General features: G+C 45.2%; 1 protein-coding gene across 1 annotated transcript in view; it reads right to left on the reverse strand.

Annotated features, from left to right (window-relative positions):
- Window positions 1-1,754: 1,754 nt before the first annotated feature.
- The window catches only part of GPC6 (glypican 6), a 1,082,024-nt gene continuing 1,065,960 nt past the window's right edge, over window positions 1,755-17,818 (reverse strand). The window contains exons 8-9 of the mRNA XM_080798519.1: window positions 6,705-6,880; window positions 1,755-3,047 (exon numbers count right to left, since the gene is read on the reverse strand). Coding sequence (XP_080654645.1) covers window positions 2,845-3,047; window positions 6,705-6,880 — 379 coding nt within the window. The 3' untranslated portion in view covers window positions 1,755-2,844. The remainder of the gene's footprint in view (window positions 3,048-6,704; window positions 6,881-17,818) is intronic.

Genomic DNA, 17,818 nt, shown 5'->3' on the forward strand with positions numbered 1-17,818 from the left:
ATCCTCAATCGCTACATTGAGATGAGAGAAATTAACGTGGCAGGGGCCGGGGGAGGGGAGGAATGGTGGGATACTTACTGAAATGGGATAACTAGATTAACTAGATTAGACTAAATCCCTTAGGACAGAAAACAAGTCTCAGGTTACATTGGTCTGAAAATCATACAACATAGTTGGATGATGATTAAAAACTAGGAAGTGCAATTTGAATAATATTTTGACCACATCCATGCAGGGGACGAATATTGTGGCATCATTAACTGAGAGTCATTTCAGCTCTCTGCCTGGCTCGTATGGATCACTGTATCTCACCAATAGGAGTAATACCGGTCATGAAGGTGTTGAAAGAAATGCAGCAGGCGTGTATATGTTATCTGTGTGTTTAGTGTATACGGAACATGGGTTCACATTCATTAGTATAATGTGCATTCATACACTTGCACAAAGCCTTTTGGGGGTGAGAGCAGAGAGGAAACAAGGCATTCTGATCGATTTCACAGAAGACAATGCAGAACTATTGAAAAAAAGGAAAGACTTGGAGTTTAAAGCCATAAAAATAAGTTATTACTCAAATATTCCGGAAAATCAAGATTGATTTAATTTGTATTGCACCTTAATTATTGGAGAAAAGACAATACTGATTTCTGAACAACGAAATGGGCAACGTAAATGATTGGTCCTCCATAGAGATCTTTTCTGAGTGATTGGTGATAGGAAGTTGAAGTCTGGCAGTGAAATGGATGGTTTTCTAGAAGTATGCAATGCTGAATCAGATTAGGTGTTAATTTCATGAAGATTTAAATGAAAAGATGCCACAAAGTCTCTCAGAATCCTACTTCTTATATTTCTTTAGGCATCAAATAGCCATAGATGCTTCCAAATACTTTGAAGTTTTGCAAAAGTGCTCAAATGTACTTAATACTATTGTGCCACATGTGTTCTACTTAAATGTGACGACTAAATCAATAACTAATTATAATTTTGATGAGAGCGAAGATCGAAAAAAAATACCATTTACGTGCCATTTCTGCCAATGGGTTAAATAAAATGTGACTGGCATATGGTGGTGTCTTGAAACATTACTTTTCCCAACCCCAGATCATCATCAAAACCAAGAAACACATGGAGAGCCAACTGTGTGAATAAAGCCCCAGTTTGGTTTATTTTGCTTCTCTCTACCACGGGGAGCATAGGGCCTGGCTTTGGTACACTTGGAGGGTCAGTTAGGCTTGTGGCTCTAAAGTGGCCTCTTGAGTTAGGTCCCATGTCCAAGTGCCAAGCGGGAATCCTAGGCTGAAGGCGTCCGTGGAAGCAACGGTTTTGCATGTACACCACATTGTATGGTTTCCATTACCAGGACAGTCCTGCATGCCCATGGCTCCCCCCGCAAGCCCGGTACCATCTGGAGCACCCAGGACAAAGCACGCTCATGCAAAAAAGGGTGTGCCCTGGCAAACTTTTAAGAAACGGACAGTTAGATACGTAAAAAGTTCTCTTTCTTGATTCTTGGTGCTCACAGATCGTTGAGGAATCCCTTCTCTGAGCAGCACAAAACAAGAAGAGGTGGTTGACAAAACATTTTCGTTACAAAGGTGTGTCAACCCTGAGCTTGGAATTAAGAAGTTAAAATCTGTGATTTATATATATAGAGATATAAAAATAGATGATCATACTAAGACTAAAAAAGTGAAAGAAATCTCCATGTCAATACTATATATATATATATATTTTTTTTTGTCTTGATATTTTTTGTTGTGAGTTATTTTGTAAGAGAATGCCCTTGTGATGCAGAAACCAACTGACACAAAGCAAACCGTTAAATATGAAAACTCACTTATGGATCTAATTGCTTATAAGTTCGTCAAAAGAGCTCTTATTCAGAGACAGTAATGAGCACAGGGGCAGAAACATCAAATCAATGTCTAACCTGTGGCTAAAGCAAAGCCGTTGTATCACTGAAGATTATTTCCAATTCAGACCCTTAAGGAAGATGAATGGATGGGAGCATCCACTAGTCACTGGAGATGAAAAGAAAAATCTGTGCCAATTGGATACAGGGGACAGACACTAAGAGAATTAAGGAAAATGGTGCCATCATTGAAATTGACATTGGGCAAGGTGAGAGAGAGTGCTGGGTCATGGCAATTTTACTCTCCTATTAACGATGGAGTTCTAAATTTAGTATCGGTACCCACAAATCAGTTTGGTATTGTGTGGCTAGAGTGCAAGATGGTACCTCCAAGACAACACTGTATTTTCACCACATTAAAAAAAAAAAAAATCTCAAACTTTCTCCCCCAAAGCATTTCGTAAACCCGATTTATCACAGAAAAGCTTACACTGGGAGTCGGCAGGCGATGCTGAACTTAACAGTGTTAAAGCTCTTTTGTTTTTCTCTCTTGTTGGCTCCTTTGTTGAAAATGCGGTTGTCTTGGGGGGTTTGGCCTGATTTACAAGGAAAATTATTTTCTTCCTGCCTTTTTCTTTTTTTTTTTAAACTGGAAAAAGAAAAAAAAAAAAACTCACAACGTGAGATTCCTTTACTTACTTCTGCAGCATAAAAGCAAATGAAGGTAAGAAAATCTCCTGGTACGAAAGATTTGAGTAAGAATTCTCTAGAATAAACAAGGTCCCCACAGAGAGCGGAAGGAAAGAGGAAGCGGTCCAGTCTGGCACCCAGTACTCTTTGGGCAAACAGAAAGGGAGGCAGAGTGCAGTCCTGTCTCTTCTCATAGAAAACGTTAAGTTTTTGTGGCATGGTCCATTGTCCAAGAGTGTAAGAAAAGAAGTGAGTTGGCCATTCGGATAGCTAAAATGCAGTTTCATCTGACCAAAAACCCAGGATTATCTGCACAGTCTCTGCAGTGCCAGGACGACGCAGACCAGAGATCCTGAGAGCAGGGAGGGGCCGAGCTGGGCTGCCGAAGAGTCCACCTCTCTCCGGTCGGGGTCCACCGCGGGGGCCTCTGTCGTGACGAACTCAAACTCCGTGGGACATACGTCATCCATGCACCCACTGCCGCTGCCCGAGCCGCTGGATTCATCGCCTGGTGGGGGCGCATTGAGAAAGAGAGTTAGACCAGGACTAGGAAGGAGTGGGGGCGCCCACCAGATTTGGGTCTGGCGGTGGAAGGGGACATCCCACCAGCCTCTCGACCCCCACCCCAGCGGGTCTGATGTCAGCGGGCAGGTTTGTGATGGGCGGGCAGAGCCGACCAGAATCAATGTCTGAGACACAGGGCTATGCATCCTGGACCTGCCGAGGGCCCAATCCTACTGCGTTGGCATTCGAGAGGTTTTTATTCTGGCTAATGTTTAAATTGCTTTAAGAAATTCCGGCCCTCGCTCTTTTGGTACCCTAGGGCCATTGTCGTCAGCAGATAGCATGCTTTGGTCAAGGATTTTGAAATGAAGTGTAAGGCAAACGAACACGGCTAAGTAGGCAGTCTGAGCCACAGGAGCGTGTAGTTGTGAAAGGCACATATTATTATGACTTTGTGGCTCCTTGCATCCACCTTTGTTCTCCTCTAAGAGTGAGGACGAGCTCCGTCTCCACCGACTTCTCCCTCTGACCCCCGGGGTTGATGACAGTGGCCAGCTTGTTGTATTTGCTGGGGCCATAACCCAAGAATGGTTTTTAGATTCTCAAGTGTTTAAAAAAAAAAAAATTGAACGAGAAATTATATTTTGTGATGTCTGAGTAGGGTGTGTGTGAAATCGACATGTCAGTGTCCATGGGGATGTCATACTGGACATGGCCACCCTTGCCCCCGCTTCTGCATTGTCTCATTCTGCATTCAAAGCTGAACATATTGCCTATCTGACTTTTGACAGAAAAGGTTTGCCATTCCTGCTTGAAAACTTCTGAGCCTGCTCTAGTCCCACTTCTCACTGCTTGGTCCCTTCCTGTTTCACAAACCCCGTGTCTCAGACCTGGGTCCCAGTTCGGTCTCCATCAATTTCTAGCTGTGTGAAAGGACTTATCACCATTTGCAATTGTTGTATTAACTTGCTTCTTTCCCTGTGTCCCCTGTGAGAGTGGACACTTGTGGAGGGTAGAAACTTTGTGTGGTGTGTACCGTTCACTTTTGTATCCCCATTGCCTTTAATGGTCCCTGGCATGCAGCAGGTGCACGAAAGTTACTAGCTGAATAATTAAATGTGCCTTGGGAAGCTTCCTCAACTCCTGTCCATTTCCTTATCTCAATAGATGCAGACAATAGCATTTACAGGAAGAGTATGTAGGAAGCCATTTTGGTGAAATGTGTGAAGGCACCAAACCCACTACTTGCCATGATGCCTGATGGGGGGAAAAATATGGTTCCTACAGCAAAGAGGACCTAGATTTTAACCTACCGTTTTTTTCTTTAAGTGAACAAGGGCAAGCTGGTTTCTTTAGGTGAAAGGTGGGTCTGCATCCTCAGCTGTAAAAATGAGAGTATTCCTATATGTTTCACAGGATGGTTAGGAGGTATAAGGGAAATAATGTGCCTGGGAGGAATAAGGAAACTATAAACCTGGTAATGACATTTACTATTTTTTCCACTTGCTCAAAGATTCATTCAATAGACCTAAATTCCTCCCTGTTGGCCTGAAACAAGGATGGGCTTGTTGCGCTCCCCCCCGAATACTGGCGCCATCTTGGGCACTAGATGTCACGTAAGTGCAGCCGAAGTAATGCAGGGTCTCCTCTACTGTCCCCCTGAATAAGCAAGGCACAGCTTAGCACAATTCTTCTTATTCTTCTTTTTTTTTCTTAAAACAGGACATCTAAATATCAGGTAAGATCACTTGAATACACTACAGCATGTTCTTAACATTTTCTTGGATTTATCGTTAGTGGCCTTTACAAGGGGGAAAATACCCATTAATTAAATTCAGAGATACCAGAACTGCTGAGGGAATTGTTCTTAACACTGGTATTATGAACAAGAAGTAATATAACCTTTACAAAGATATTATTAAAGTGATTTAGAATATTAAAACTGTGGTAAGCAAATAATGACAGGAGATTCCAGCTGGGGAAAATAATGGCCCCGTCTCTTTCTGAAAAGGAGTCAGAAAGGCTGGAGTTTCAGGGGTGATTTTTTAAAATGCCAAAAGCAGGAAGGGTGATGATGGCCATAAGATGTGATAATGGTTTATAGGATAGACACCGTCCTAAAATAGGGGACCAGATACGGGGCTTGGGTTAGAGCTAAGTGAGGCTCTTAAGTGTTGTTAATTTTTATTTTCTTGTGAGGGGAAATGGAGCACGATCTCTCCTCAAGGACATTCCCTAAACTTTGCAGACTGATATATATATAACCTCTTTAGGTCAGAGAAAAGAGAGAAACAAGGCCAACCTCAACTAATTCTTACGTTATCTTGAATTATTTATTCCTATAGTCATTCTCCAGATAATAAAGCATTTCATGAGATAGAGAGGACGATGCTGCTCTCAGAAGAGCGAAACTAAGGAGTGAGCAGGGGAAAAGCAGCAAAGGTCCTCTGTGGAAGGTTCTCTTCTGAAGAGGGAAGAAGAGGTTTCGTAAAAAAGAGAAATAATAGGAAAAATGTGACAGCAATAAAGTCTACTGGGTTGGCAATTATCCTGCATTTAGAAAATTAATTTTTGAGTTATTTAAAATGGAATGAAGCACTAAAAATTTTCTGCAGGGGACAACTCAGTAGGCTGATGGCTAAGACTTGGATGACTTAATGTCTTCCATCTGGAACTTGTTTCTTTCTGTCTCATTAATTCAAGCACACAAGCATCATCTTTTGCTTCAGTGACCAAATTACAGACTCACTAGTGACTGCACAACTTATGTTCAAGAAATCTTTTCCCAAGAACTCTGTGTAGGGATACATATCTTAAAAAAAAAAAAAAAATCCCAAAGCCATAAAGCAAAGTCTCCCCAATTTGTATAGTTATGCATCCTAAAACCACTTACACAACCCCCAAACTTCATTTAACCCTCACTTAATAGTCTTTCCAATCACTTCTGATGTTTTGTGAGGGCTAATAAACTAGTCATGGGCCGTACTGCACTGGCATTTCATTATTTCTGTCAATATGTCCGATACCAATGTCCATGGCTCATGCACGTGAGGGACTGGATAGAGGGAGAGCTCACGCAGTTGAATCCAGAGCACATGAGATTTTATCTTGGCTCCTTCACAGATGGCCCCACATGAACTTCCCGAAGACCCGGCCTCACAGGCTAGAATGCTTCTCATTCTGTGGAAGAGAAATCTAAGACTCAAGAAATAATTTGCTTAGGACCCCAGTCGGTAAGTGATAAAACCGAGATTCCTGCCCTGCCTTGTCTGAGGAAGCTTCAGAACATTCTTCTTTTCGTGGCTGGGAGAGGGGACAAAAGTTTGGGGCAGAGAGATAAATGATGATGGGCAGAGGAGATGAGAACATTACTTTGTGGCTTGACCATGAAGGGATCACCTGGCAGAGGAGACCCAAAGTTAGCTTGGGGAGCACCGAATGTAATCCAGTGAAACTATTCTTTAAGACCAGTTATGATTTTAGTAGAATCCTAAGCTTTGTGGGTCAGAGCTCTCGGTCCAAAGGACTGTTAACAGCTCTGCAGACCCGGAGAGCAGGACACAAGATTTAAGGTGCACACTGCTCTTGAAGAAAAAGTGGGGTATCATCGACAACCTATTCTCACGGCGGAGGTCACTGGTACCGGTAAGGACTTCCTTACTCGTGTCCTGGAAGTTGACGTCGTTGCCATTGTACGCGTTCTTTAGTTTGTTGGTCATCACACGTAGAGCCATGATCTGCTGCCTGATGAACGTGTCGGGCCGTGTGATGTCCACGTCGACCTCAGGGTTGTTAATCTGGTTGGTCAGCCCATCGTTCATGATCTCAGGCAAGTATCTGCGAGGCCGACAGGAAGAGAACAGATTAGCATGAGGCGGGAGGGAAGGGCCCGGTACCAGGTTGTACTGTGCTGTCTCTGATGGACGGCGAGGACGTCCGCACAATGGAGCTCGATTCCTGCAAAGAAAGACCAAAAAGTGAAAACAAGGAATAACTTTTCTCTGAGGGAGCTGTGGCTAAAACGACGGTTTCAGGGTGCTTCTTAAAATGGTACTGAATTTGTAGGGAGGCTTGCCTACAAATGAATGTTCAACTGGGGACATAGAGAAATTGTTTCTTAAAATTAACTACTTTCCTCCTCTAGCCCAAATGGTAGATACCGAAGTCAAGGGCTCGCTAGCCTCCTCTGCTCTCCGGTTAATTTTGCTAAGAATTGAACTTGTAAATTACGCATGATCTTAGAGAATTCTCTTGTATGAGGATGTTCTCCCTCAGCTGAGGAGGCCTTACCTCAGACTCTAATCAGAAGAAACTTCTGGATATAAAAAACCACCGTTGGCAATTCGAGGTATAGCCAGTGAGCCCTGGAAAGTCTGAGGTGCCCATTAGGGTTTTTGTTTTGTCACCGCATGTAACAATATTCGGTATTGGGCCAAACAGAAGGGTAAAATCTAATGAATCTTTACTTCTTATAACTAGATTCATATTCTTTTAACTTGTCCTAAAATTTTAGAACTGTCAGTCCTTCGAAGACAACTGCCCAACCTGCCTGTGTGTGTTTATACCAGTGGAGACTATAGACGGCAGCAAAGTGCCTAGAGCCCCCTCTGACCCCTCCTGCTCGCGACCCACCCAGTCACAGCCATCCTTCTCTCCTTCTCCCGATGTCCCTGCACCTGCTGTTTCCATCCCATTTCCTGTGGCTCTCCCGGAGTGCAGAAGGCACAGCGGCCTCACACCGACTCCACCGCCTGCCTCTTCCTTTCCAATGCATCCTGCACCCACGATCTGACAAATCTTCACGAACTATGGCTTTCATCATATTACTCCTCTGTTGGAAAACTGGGTAATAGTAGCTGATGTCTCCTGAGTACGTGCCCTCAGGCACTGTGATAAGCACTTCACGGGTATTTTAGAACTCAGCCCCCTAGTGCAGCTAAGAGCTATGTGCTATGGTATATCCATTTTGCCAAAGAGAACACTGAGGCTGAGTGAGGATGGGTAATGGTGCAAAGTCGTGGAGTTAATAGATGCCCAAACCACGATCTGAGCCCAACAGGTCTAGTTTTAGAGCCCACGTGTCCAAACGGTGCACTGTACCGCCTGACTGATCACAAATGACAGTTCACATTTTATAGCTCAGCAATCAGAGCCCATTTCCATCCCGTCTCTACTTTCTTAAGCTGCAACCATCCCTCCAAGGGGCCCATCTTGCCCTGCAGAATCTAAAGCCTGTACACAGCTTATATTTACCTGTCCTGCAGGCTTTCCTTGCCTGCAATGCACTTTCAAATTCAAGTCCCAAATATCCTTAAAGACCCAGGTCAATCTTGGCTTTGTCTTGAAGATATTTTTCAGCTTTTAGGGACCTATGCATCCTTTTGGAGGGCTGCCATGTTCATCTGGCTTTTTTGTGCAGTGCACAAAGTCACCCGCCGAGGGAGGGAATTGGGCTGAGATCCAGCCTGAGTTCTCTGTCCACAAAGCGATGTCCCTGCAGGGCACCATTCACCCAAAGGGACACAATTTTCTTTTTTTTCTTTTTGTTCTATTTGTTTTATTTTCGAGAATTTCAATGCATACCAAAGCACAGGCAACTGTATAATGAACCCTCAGGTACCCATCTGGCTATCTTTTTCTAATTCTTACAAAGGTGCTTTATTTGTCTGTGTCCTGGTAAGAAACAGATGGCACCCGCAAAGAGGTAATAAAGAGAGCTTGCGAGGAGAGACAACTTACAAAGGTGAGAACAGGGAAACCAGCACTGGGTGGCAAAGAACCCCAAGACTGGCCACAGCAGGAGGGCCGGAGGGAAGTAAGGGTCCCCAGTTATGCACAAGAACTGAAATCTCAGCGAGCAACCAAATGACACATAATAGTCAAACCGAGGCCCGTCAGGGAGGGAGCCGAGGGAATGATACCCTGACTTCTCTCGTCCCTCCTTCGGCTGCCTCCCATCAGCGGAAGCCAGCTGGAAGACAGTGGGCCAGAGGACCCAGTGGATGGAGTTTGCAGAGGTCCTTGTTCAGCACATAGACCCAGGTGGAGGGATGAGGAGTGGATCTCAAGGGGAATCAGGACATCCGGAACAGGGACCTGACCAGCAGGGGACAGCCCCACCTCAGAGCTATATCATCATTCTTCTACTGCGTCTACCATCTACCATGATGGTTTGCAAGCTGAGAAAACCCCATTCCTCTATTTTGGCCTTCCTATGTACCTATACTTGTACGGTATGCTTATGTTTACAATTCTTCCCCTTCTGAGGGTTATTTTCCAAGTTCTGGAAACCGAAGTCTATCCATCCATCGGCCTCCAAAAGAAGAAATGGAAACGTACAGAGAGATTTTTATATTTAAGCCATTTTTCAGTTACTGAAATCTTAGGCATGATGTATTTGTATATGAATTGGTTTATCCACTTTAAAGCAGAGGTCCTCTGAACGAGCACCTTGTCTTCATCTATATCTTAAATAAGATCGACTTCACCATGTTCCCCACATAATGAATAATAAAACACACAGAGTGCATTGCACATTCTTTTCCATAAAGCTTCATGGTATTTGTTGCCCTTAAAAAAAAAAATGTCCTAATGGAAATTTTTAAAAGTCACAGGACCGTCTCTCTGTAGTGTTGCTACAAAGCGTAACTTCTGTGCTGTCTTTCAGTATGGCTGATACATTAATACATTCTTGTTGGCTTCTGGGCTTGACTTCGAAAACGTGACATTGGATTGACTGTTACTGACATCAGTTATATGTGCTGGGCTCCACGGGCTCTACTTAATTACTAGAGCTCATTGGCATGAGCAGCAGCGAGGGCGGGGTAGCCTTTGCTGACCCAGGACTTGAGAGTGGCCAGAAGGGGCCCGCCGGTCCTGGGGTTGCCCCTCGACTCTTGGACAATGATTCCTGCAGCTGTACCTAGGCCGGGTCAGAGGAGGGCTTTGTTTCTTTCAGATGCTGTGCGCACTGCACGGCTCGCCGAGACTCATTTATCAGAAGCCGACTGCGAGAGCTTACATGGGAATGCTGCCCCTGGGAGTCTGAGCATCCAGGAACAGTAAGAGCCTGCCAAATCCACCCAGCCTCTAACTGTGCCCACTGATGCTCGGCCGCCTGCAATAAAAACAAGGAACAATGCACCCGTGTCCTCAGGAACCTTTTCTCCTTTCGCTGTACTCAAAGGGTAAGTTTAGAGACAATATGGAAACCTAAACCGCAAGCACAGTTGAAAAAGAGAATGGCCATCTTGTCACTCCAGAGGTACACCCCGAGGCCAAATCTATGGATATTCAAAAGGCAGCTTGAGGGATGTGTAGAAGCCCAGGACTCGTGTTTGGTCTCTTTGTATAATGCTCGTGTCCTGAAGACACGGACGCCTCTTTGAGTCCCTACTATTGTTTATTAGACTTTGTATCAGCTTCTTGGCCCGATAGCGTTCTATGTTTGCACCATTACAGTTTGGGGAGACAAGGGAAGGAAGCAGGATCTCAGCACAGAGAAGCCAGCTTCCCAGGCTGGATGGACACTTATCAGGGGCAGGGAGAACGCAGAAATGAACACAAATTGGAAGGTTGAGCGGGGTGTCATGTTCGTCAATGGTTCATGCTCAGCGTGGCGAGGGGAGCCATCCATGAACATTCTGAACCCATCCATGAGCCCATTCTGGTTACCTTCTATTCTGCAAGAGAGGCATAGGAACTAGACCTTCAGTAGTTTTGCAGAATTATTTTTCTTCATGTCTGTTAGGGACTGAATGTTTGTGTTCCCCTCAAGTTCACATGTTGAAAACCCAATGCCCAAGGGAATGGTTTCAGGAGGCGAGGTGTCTGGGAGGGAATCAGGGCATGAGGGCTCAGAAAAGAGACACAGGGGGCTAGCTTAGCCCTTGCATCATGTGAGGGCACAATGAAAAATGGAAAAATCTGCAACCCGAAAGAGGGCTCTCACCGGACCAGGCTGGCACGCTGACGAACTTGGACTTCCAGCCTCCAGTTCCTAAGCTACCCAGATGTGGTATTTTGTTACAGCAGCTTGCATGGACTGAGACAGCATCTAATTTCATATCGTGAACAAAGGCTTCCTTGATTACATCCACATGTTACAGCTGATCAGGGTGGTAGAGTCCTGTAGGAACTGGGGGTTGGGGGGACTTAAACGTTCAACCTCCTGAGTGGCTGCAGGCTCTGTGCCGGGGACTCTCTCTGCTGGAGTTGACATCTTCTGTCATCCTCTGTCACCTGACAGCCCAGAAAATTCCCCCGACTAGCCACCATGTATGTCATTGCCACCACTCAAAATCACTTCTTTCGGGGCGCCTGGGTGGCTCAATGCCTTCGGCTCAGGTCATGATTTCAGGGTCCTGGGATCGAGCGCCGCATCAGGCTCTCTGCTCAGCAAGAAGTCTGCTTCCCCACCCCTGCCTGCCTGCCTCTCTGCCTACTTGTGGTCTCTCTCTCTCTCTGTGTGTCAAATAAATAAATAAAATCTTTAAAAAAAAAAAAATCACTCCTTTCAGTTGTTAGGTGAATGTGCCTGCCAGGAGGACCGACGTGTTGACCTATCTGTAGTCTGTATTTCTTATCACCTCATTAATGCCAGTGGTTGCTTTAACAGAAGGAGCTGCACAGTGGGAGAAAGGGACACACATGATCTAATGGCATTTGAAAGCCAGTAAAAGTCTGAAAAGTGAGACACCTGTAAGGAAGGTTAGCCTGGTGGTGCCCAGTGGGGTTGACAGGAGTCCAGGTGGAAGCTGAGGCAGGAATGGGGAGAAATGGGGTCCCCAGGTGCTGCCTTGGGTTTGTTTTAAGGTGACAGATGCTTCTTCCTACTGCTTCTGCCTCAAGGCACACTGAGCAGAGAATGCAAAGCAGATTCTGTCCTGCTTGTTGCCCAAATGAGCTGCATTCAATACATGTCTCTCCAGCAATTTCCAATTCTAAGCTACATACTCATTCCTTCCCGTGGGAGAGTTTTACTAATCTAAGAAGTATGACAGTAATACAGGTCCCAAATTTCTTTCTTTTTTTTTTAAATACTTTTTAAAAAAAATATTTATTTATTTATTTAGTTGACAGACAGAGATTACCAGTAGGCAGAGAGGCAGGCAGAGAGAGAGAGGAGGAAGCAGGCTCCCTGCTGAGCAGAGAGCCTGATGCGTGGGGGGCTCAATCCCAGGACCCTGGGATCATGACCTGAGCTGAAGGCAGAGGCTTTAACCCACTGAGCCACCCAGGCACCCCAAGGTCCCAAATTTCTTATCTGCAGTTCCAAAATTTAAGTTTTCCAAAGTTTTTTTTTTTTCTTTCCTACACTCCCCTTGTTAACAAAACTTGATCTGATCTGAAGTGAGGCTAATCAGAGCTCTCATTTTTCCCAGTTGGCAGGATTAGCAATATATCTTGCTACGGAAATTGAATGTGGTTGATTGTGAGTTACAATCCCTGACATCACCAACTGGGGGTATTATTATGTAATGTATAGTATCAGCCCTGGGAAGACTTTCTAAAAATCAAAAAGGAGTCTGAAATCTGAAACATGGATTGTCCCAAGGATCTCAAATAAGGGACTGTGAGCTTGTGGTACCTATAATTTCTTTCCCAAGCTTTTTTAAAATTGAAGTTCTAGACTTCACACCTGTTAGAGTGGCTATTATTTGAAAACAAAACTAAACCAAATGACAAGTGTTGGTAGGGACATCGAGTAGAGTGCAAGTCCCCAACATTAAGCTTCTGATTGCCCGGACCTCCATTTCAAAGCCAGCATCTTGAGCAAATGCATCGGCGGCCACCTGACATGGCCGCTCATGGAAGAGCCAGAGAAGAAACGAGGCTGTTTCCACCCAGAAAGGGCCCCTTTCAGAAAGCCCTGGAAAACCTGGGACTGCTTGAGTGCCCCACATCTCCTTTCCCATGGTCTAATTCCTACTCTTAGGTTTTGTATTAGGACATCAGCCAATTGGCAGTGAATCTGAGAAATTTCTGGCACCCTACACTTGACCTGGAGAAAGGCAAAGCCCCAGGCTGTCTCTGTGACCCCTGATCTTACTATGTGGTCACTGAGCCTGCCATGAGCTCTCCAGGTCCCCTGAGTCATAAATCTTATTCCTCAAGATTCCCTGATGGTTTCTTGCTGTAGTGCATCCCGTGATCATAACAAGAACCACAAGAGCCAACCTGGTCATAAGTAGGGGCCCTGATTGGGGAAATGTCTAGAGGGCTTGCTATGAGTGATGTGTGCCCAGGCCAGCATGGCAGGCGTCCCTAACCGAACATGCTACCATCAACAGGGTTGGGAACGTGGAGAAACTGGAACTCTTGCAGTCGCTATAGGGAGTGTAAAATGATGCAGCGCTCTGGAAAACAGTATGGTAGTTCTTCAAAGAATTAAAGTTAGACTTACCATACGATCTTGCAATTCTATTTCTGGAATTTTCAACCCCAAAGAATTGAAAGTAAGTATCAGAACAGGTATTTGCGTGCTTCGGTTCATGACGGCATTGTTTACAATTGTCAAAAGTGGATGCGACCCCTGTGTCCATTGATGAACGCACAGGTTCCTAAACGTGGTGTGTCCAGACAATACATCAGGTCTTAAAAAGGAAGAAAATTCTGACACGTGCTACCACATGGATGGACCTTAAAGACAGGCAAAGTGAAATCATCCAGACACAAAAAGACAGATATTGTACAATCTCACTTACATGAGGTAACTAGAGGAGTCAGAGTCATAGAGACAGGAAAGAGAAGTGTGGTTGCTGGAAGCTGGGGACAGGGAGGAGTGAAGACTGAGTCTTTAATGGATTCAGAGTTTCAGTTTAGGTAGATGAAAAAGTTTTGTGGATGGATTGTTGGTGATGGTGAGCAGTAATGCCAATGTACCCACTGGCCGCTGAACTGTACCTTTAAAGGTAGTGACAATGTTACTTTTGACATTATGTATATTTTACCACAATTTAAAAAAAAATCAGTTTTAAGTGTAACTTTTCTAAGGGCTGATATCCAAGATCTATAAAGAACTCGAACTCCACACCCCAAAACCAGATAATCATGTCAAAAAATGGGCAGAAGACATGAACAGACACTTCTCCAAAGAAAACAAACAAATGACCAAGAGACACATGAAAAGGTGTTCATCATCATTAGCCATCAGGGAGATTCAAATTAAAGCCACATTGAGATACCACCTTATACCAGTTAGAATGGCAAAGATTAACAAAGTGGGAAACAACAAATGTTGGAGAGGATGTGGAGAAAGGGGAACCCTCTTACACTGTTGGTGGGAATGCAGATTGGTGCAGCCACTTTGGAAAACAGTGTGGAGATTCCTCAAACAATTAAAAATAGAGCTACCTTATGACCCTGCAATGGCACTACTGGGTATTTACCCCAAAGATACAGATGTAGTGAAAAGAAGGACCATCTGTACCCCAATGTTCATAGACACAATGTCCACAATAGCCAAACTGTGGAGAGAGCCAAGACGCCCTTCAAAAGACGGATGGGTAAAGAAGATATGGTCCATATATACAATAGAATATTACTCAGGGGCACCTGGGTGGCTCAGTGGGTTAAAGCCTCTGCCTTCGGCTCGGGTCATGATCTCAGGGTCCTGGAATCAAGCCCCGCATCGGGCTTTCTGCACAGCGGGGAGCCTGCTTCCTCCTCTCTCTCTGCCTGCCTCTCTGCCTCCTTGTGATCTCTCTCTCTGTGTCAAGTGAATAAATAAAATCTAAAAAAAAAAAAAAAAAAAGAATATTACTCAGCCTACTCAGCCATCAGAAAGGATGAATACCCAACTTTTGTATCAACATGGACGGGACTGGAGGAGATTATGCTGAGTGAAATAAGTCAAGCAGAGAGAGTCAATTATCATACGTTTTCACTTACTTGTGGAGCATGAGGAATAACACGGAGGACATTGGGAAATGGAGAAGAAAAGTGAGTTGGGGGAAATCAGAGGGGGAGACAAACCATGAGAGACTGTGGACTCTGGGAAACAAACTGAGGGTTTTGGAGGGGAGGGGGGTAGGGGGTTGGGTGAGCTGGTGGTGGGTATTAAGGAGGGCACCAACTGCATGGAGCACTGGGTGTGGTGCATAAACAATGAATCTTGGAACACTGAAAAAATAAAATAAAATTAAAAAAAATCATTGATATAGGTTACTTTTTCCCTTTCCCCTTTTTTTTTTTTTTAAAGATTTTATTTATTTGACAGAGAGACAACGAGAGAGGGAGCACAAGCAGGGGGAGGGGGGAGAGGGAGAAGCAGGCTTCCCACTGAGCAGGGAGCCAGATGCGGGGTTCGATCCCAGGACCCTGGGATCATGACCTGAGCCGAAGGCAGAAGCTTAACCACTGAGCCACCCACGTGCCCCCCCTTTCCTTTTTTTTGGGGGGGGGTGTGTGACTAGAAAATGGAATTACTCAAAGCATACTGTGGGTTTATACATTCTTCAAGACAGTTAAGCCGGAGTTACCTTGACATTAGGCACTTCAATGGGATGTGACCCTATAATATGGTTGAAGGTGAGAGACTGACCCAGGACACCTGAGATTCTCTGAGACCCAGCAGGGTGATCGTGGGCAAGCCCCTTAGCTACTTTATGTGAATATATATATATATATATATATATATGTTTGTACATTTACATGAATAATCCTTATGTTATTTCATAAGCTGCCATTTTAAGCTAAGGTATATGAAAATGCTTGAAAAATCTAACACACTATGTAATTCAAATACGTTCTTATAAAAATGAAGTTGTTAACAAGGCCCTTTGGATGCCAAACTTGTTTCTTAGGAGCGGCCGAGGGCAGTGGAATTTGGACTCGTAAAGCCTGGACTCCTGTAGAGAGAATGATTTGTTGTGGCTTTCCTCCAGCTGGAGAGCGTGTGGCATGAAATGGTTTGGGGACCCCTGGAGGACACACAGCCCATTGGTTGCCGCAGTGAGCAGAAGCTAAACTCTTTGACTTGGCCTCTTTGCTCCTTGGCAGGATCCCCCTTATCCATCCTTTCTTTGTAGAACTGGAGGCAGCGAACTACAGGGTGGATGGGACAAAAGACCCATGGAGCCAGCTCCCGGGGTGCTAGTTGTTGACTGCGACACCCTTTTTCCCTACTTCCCGTAGCTGCACTTTCCCCACTTGCGGGAGTGCACGAAGCATCCCTCTCCTGCAGGACAGCAGACTTCCAGGGCTGTTCCCTCCCACATGTGTACAGAATGGAAGGATGCGCTCAAAAATGCTGCTTTGACAGCTTCTAGTGCCTTCCCAGACGGATTCCCCACCTTCCTGAACGCAGCTGCCCGGCTCAGTGTACATCAGATCTTTTACAGTTCTCTAAAATGCAGCCAGAGTGCTTTGGGACATATTCTGCAATCAGACTAAAACAATATTGTCCTGCCAGCTCCACCAAGTCCCTGTCTTTGACAGATTTCTCAACACCATGCATCATTTCAACCCTCTTCCATCTGCTCAGATGTACCCAGTCATGACTTACTGCTTCTTTGCTTAGTCAATCCACTCGGTGGCTGGTGAGAGGGACTGATGTACTTCCTAGATTTTTCCACTTTTCCTATTGCTTACAATTTACTGTCTTTACCTCCTGGCCTGAGGAAAGATTTCCTCGGGGACACAGTTGTTTCTGTGCGGAACGGGGGCCTTGAAAACCAGCAGAGGCTCCCTGCAAACGTGCTATTTCCAACTGATCTGATTAACCCTCGCCCTCAGCCTGCGTCTTGTTGGACTCCCCCCAGAAGGCATTTTGAAGAAAGGACATGGTGAGGGCTAGACACTTGGCTTATGGAGGAGTGGATGCCGGAAGTTGCTGGCCAGTTTTATGGGGAGGGGGAGGAATCTGGAAATCACTGAAGAAATTCTGAGACATCGGGAACCATGTGTGTCCTGTCACAAGATCCAGGTGCTGTTGAAAGTGACCTGTCACAGGGTGCTTTCAGCTCGATCTTCCCGCCTGTCCCACCACCTCCCATGCTCGTCCTTCCTCTTTACCCCACCCTGTGGTCTTAGATGAAGAATCCCCAGGAAACAAGAGGAAACAATCCTTAAGGATTGTAATGATGTAATTTGACATGGTTATGGCCTCAAAAAGCAAGAATCTGCCTCTATAGGAGCCCAAAGGTAAGAGCCTATAGGAACAGCAGAAGGGTTTTATTTTGTCAGTGGCTGTTACCTGACCAAGCTCTAACCCACGTACGCTAACCACATACAAGTTGGCTCTCCTTTGGAGCCGGTGCTTTCCTGCCTGCATCTTGTCATTCTTCTCCCTCTCCCTACCCGCAGCCTGTCCCAGCCACCTGGCTGCCCACAGTGCCCTTCTCAGGGGTGACAGATGGCCGCACATGTCCTTCTAGGTTTCTGGGTTCGCCCTGGGAGTGTTAGGAGGTCTAGACTTGTAACCCACACCACCCTGCTTTCATTCCCCTCCTTGGCTTTATAGATTATTATTGACTCCCCCCCATCTCTTACTTAGAGCTTCCTTTCCATTCTGATTTGTCTGAGTTGAGTCGATGTTGCTGTGTCTTCTTTCATTTCTCTCTAAGAATTTGCTTACATCAGTGAGACAGGCGAGAAGTTACACTTGCAAACTTACTTTCCTGCTGGTCACTGAGGAGGCCTCCTAGGCTGCTTTCCTTGACTGGCAGACACTGCTAAGAATTCGGAAGAACATTCCTGATTGGCTGTTCTGATAGCAGAGGATGTGAATCTGAGTGCTAACTGCTGTAGACAGAATTTACGTCCTCCCCCCGC

The sequence above is a fragment of the Martes martes genome (assembly GCF_963455335.1).
Source record: "Martes martes genome assembly, chromosome: 3".
Classification (NCBI taxonomy): domain Eukaryota; kingdom Metazoa; phylum Chordata; class Mammalia; order Carnivora; family Mustelidae; genus Martes; species Martes martes.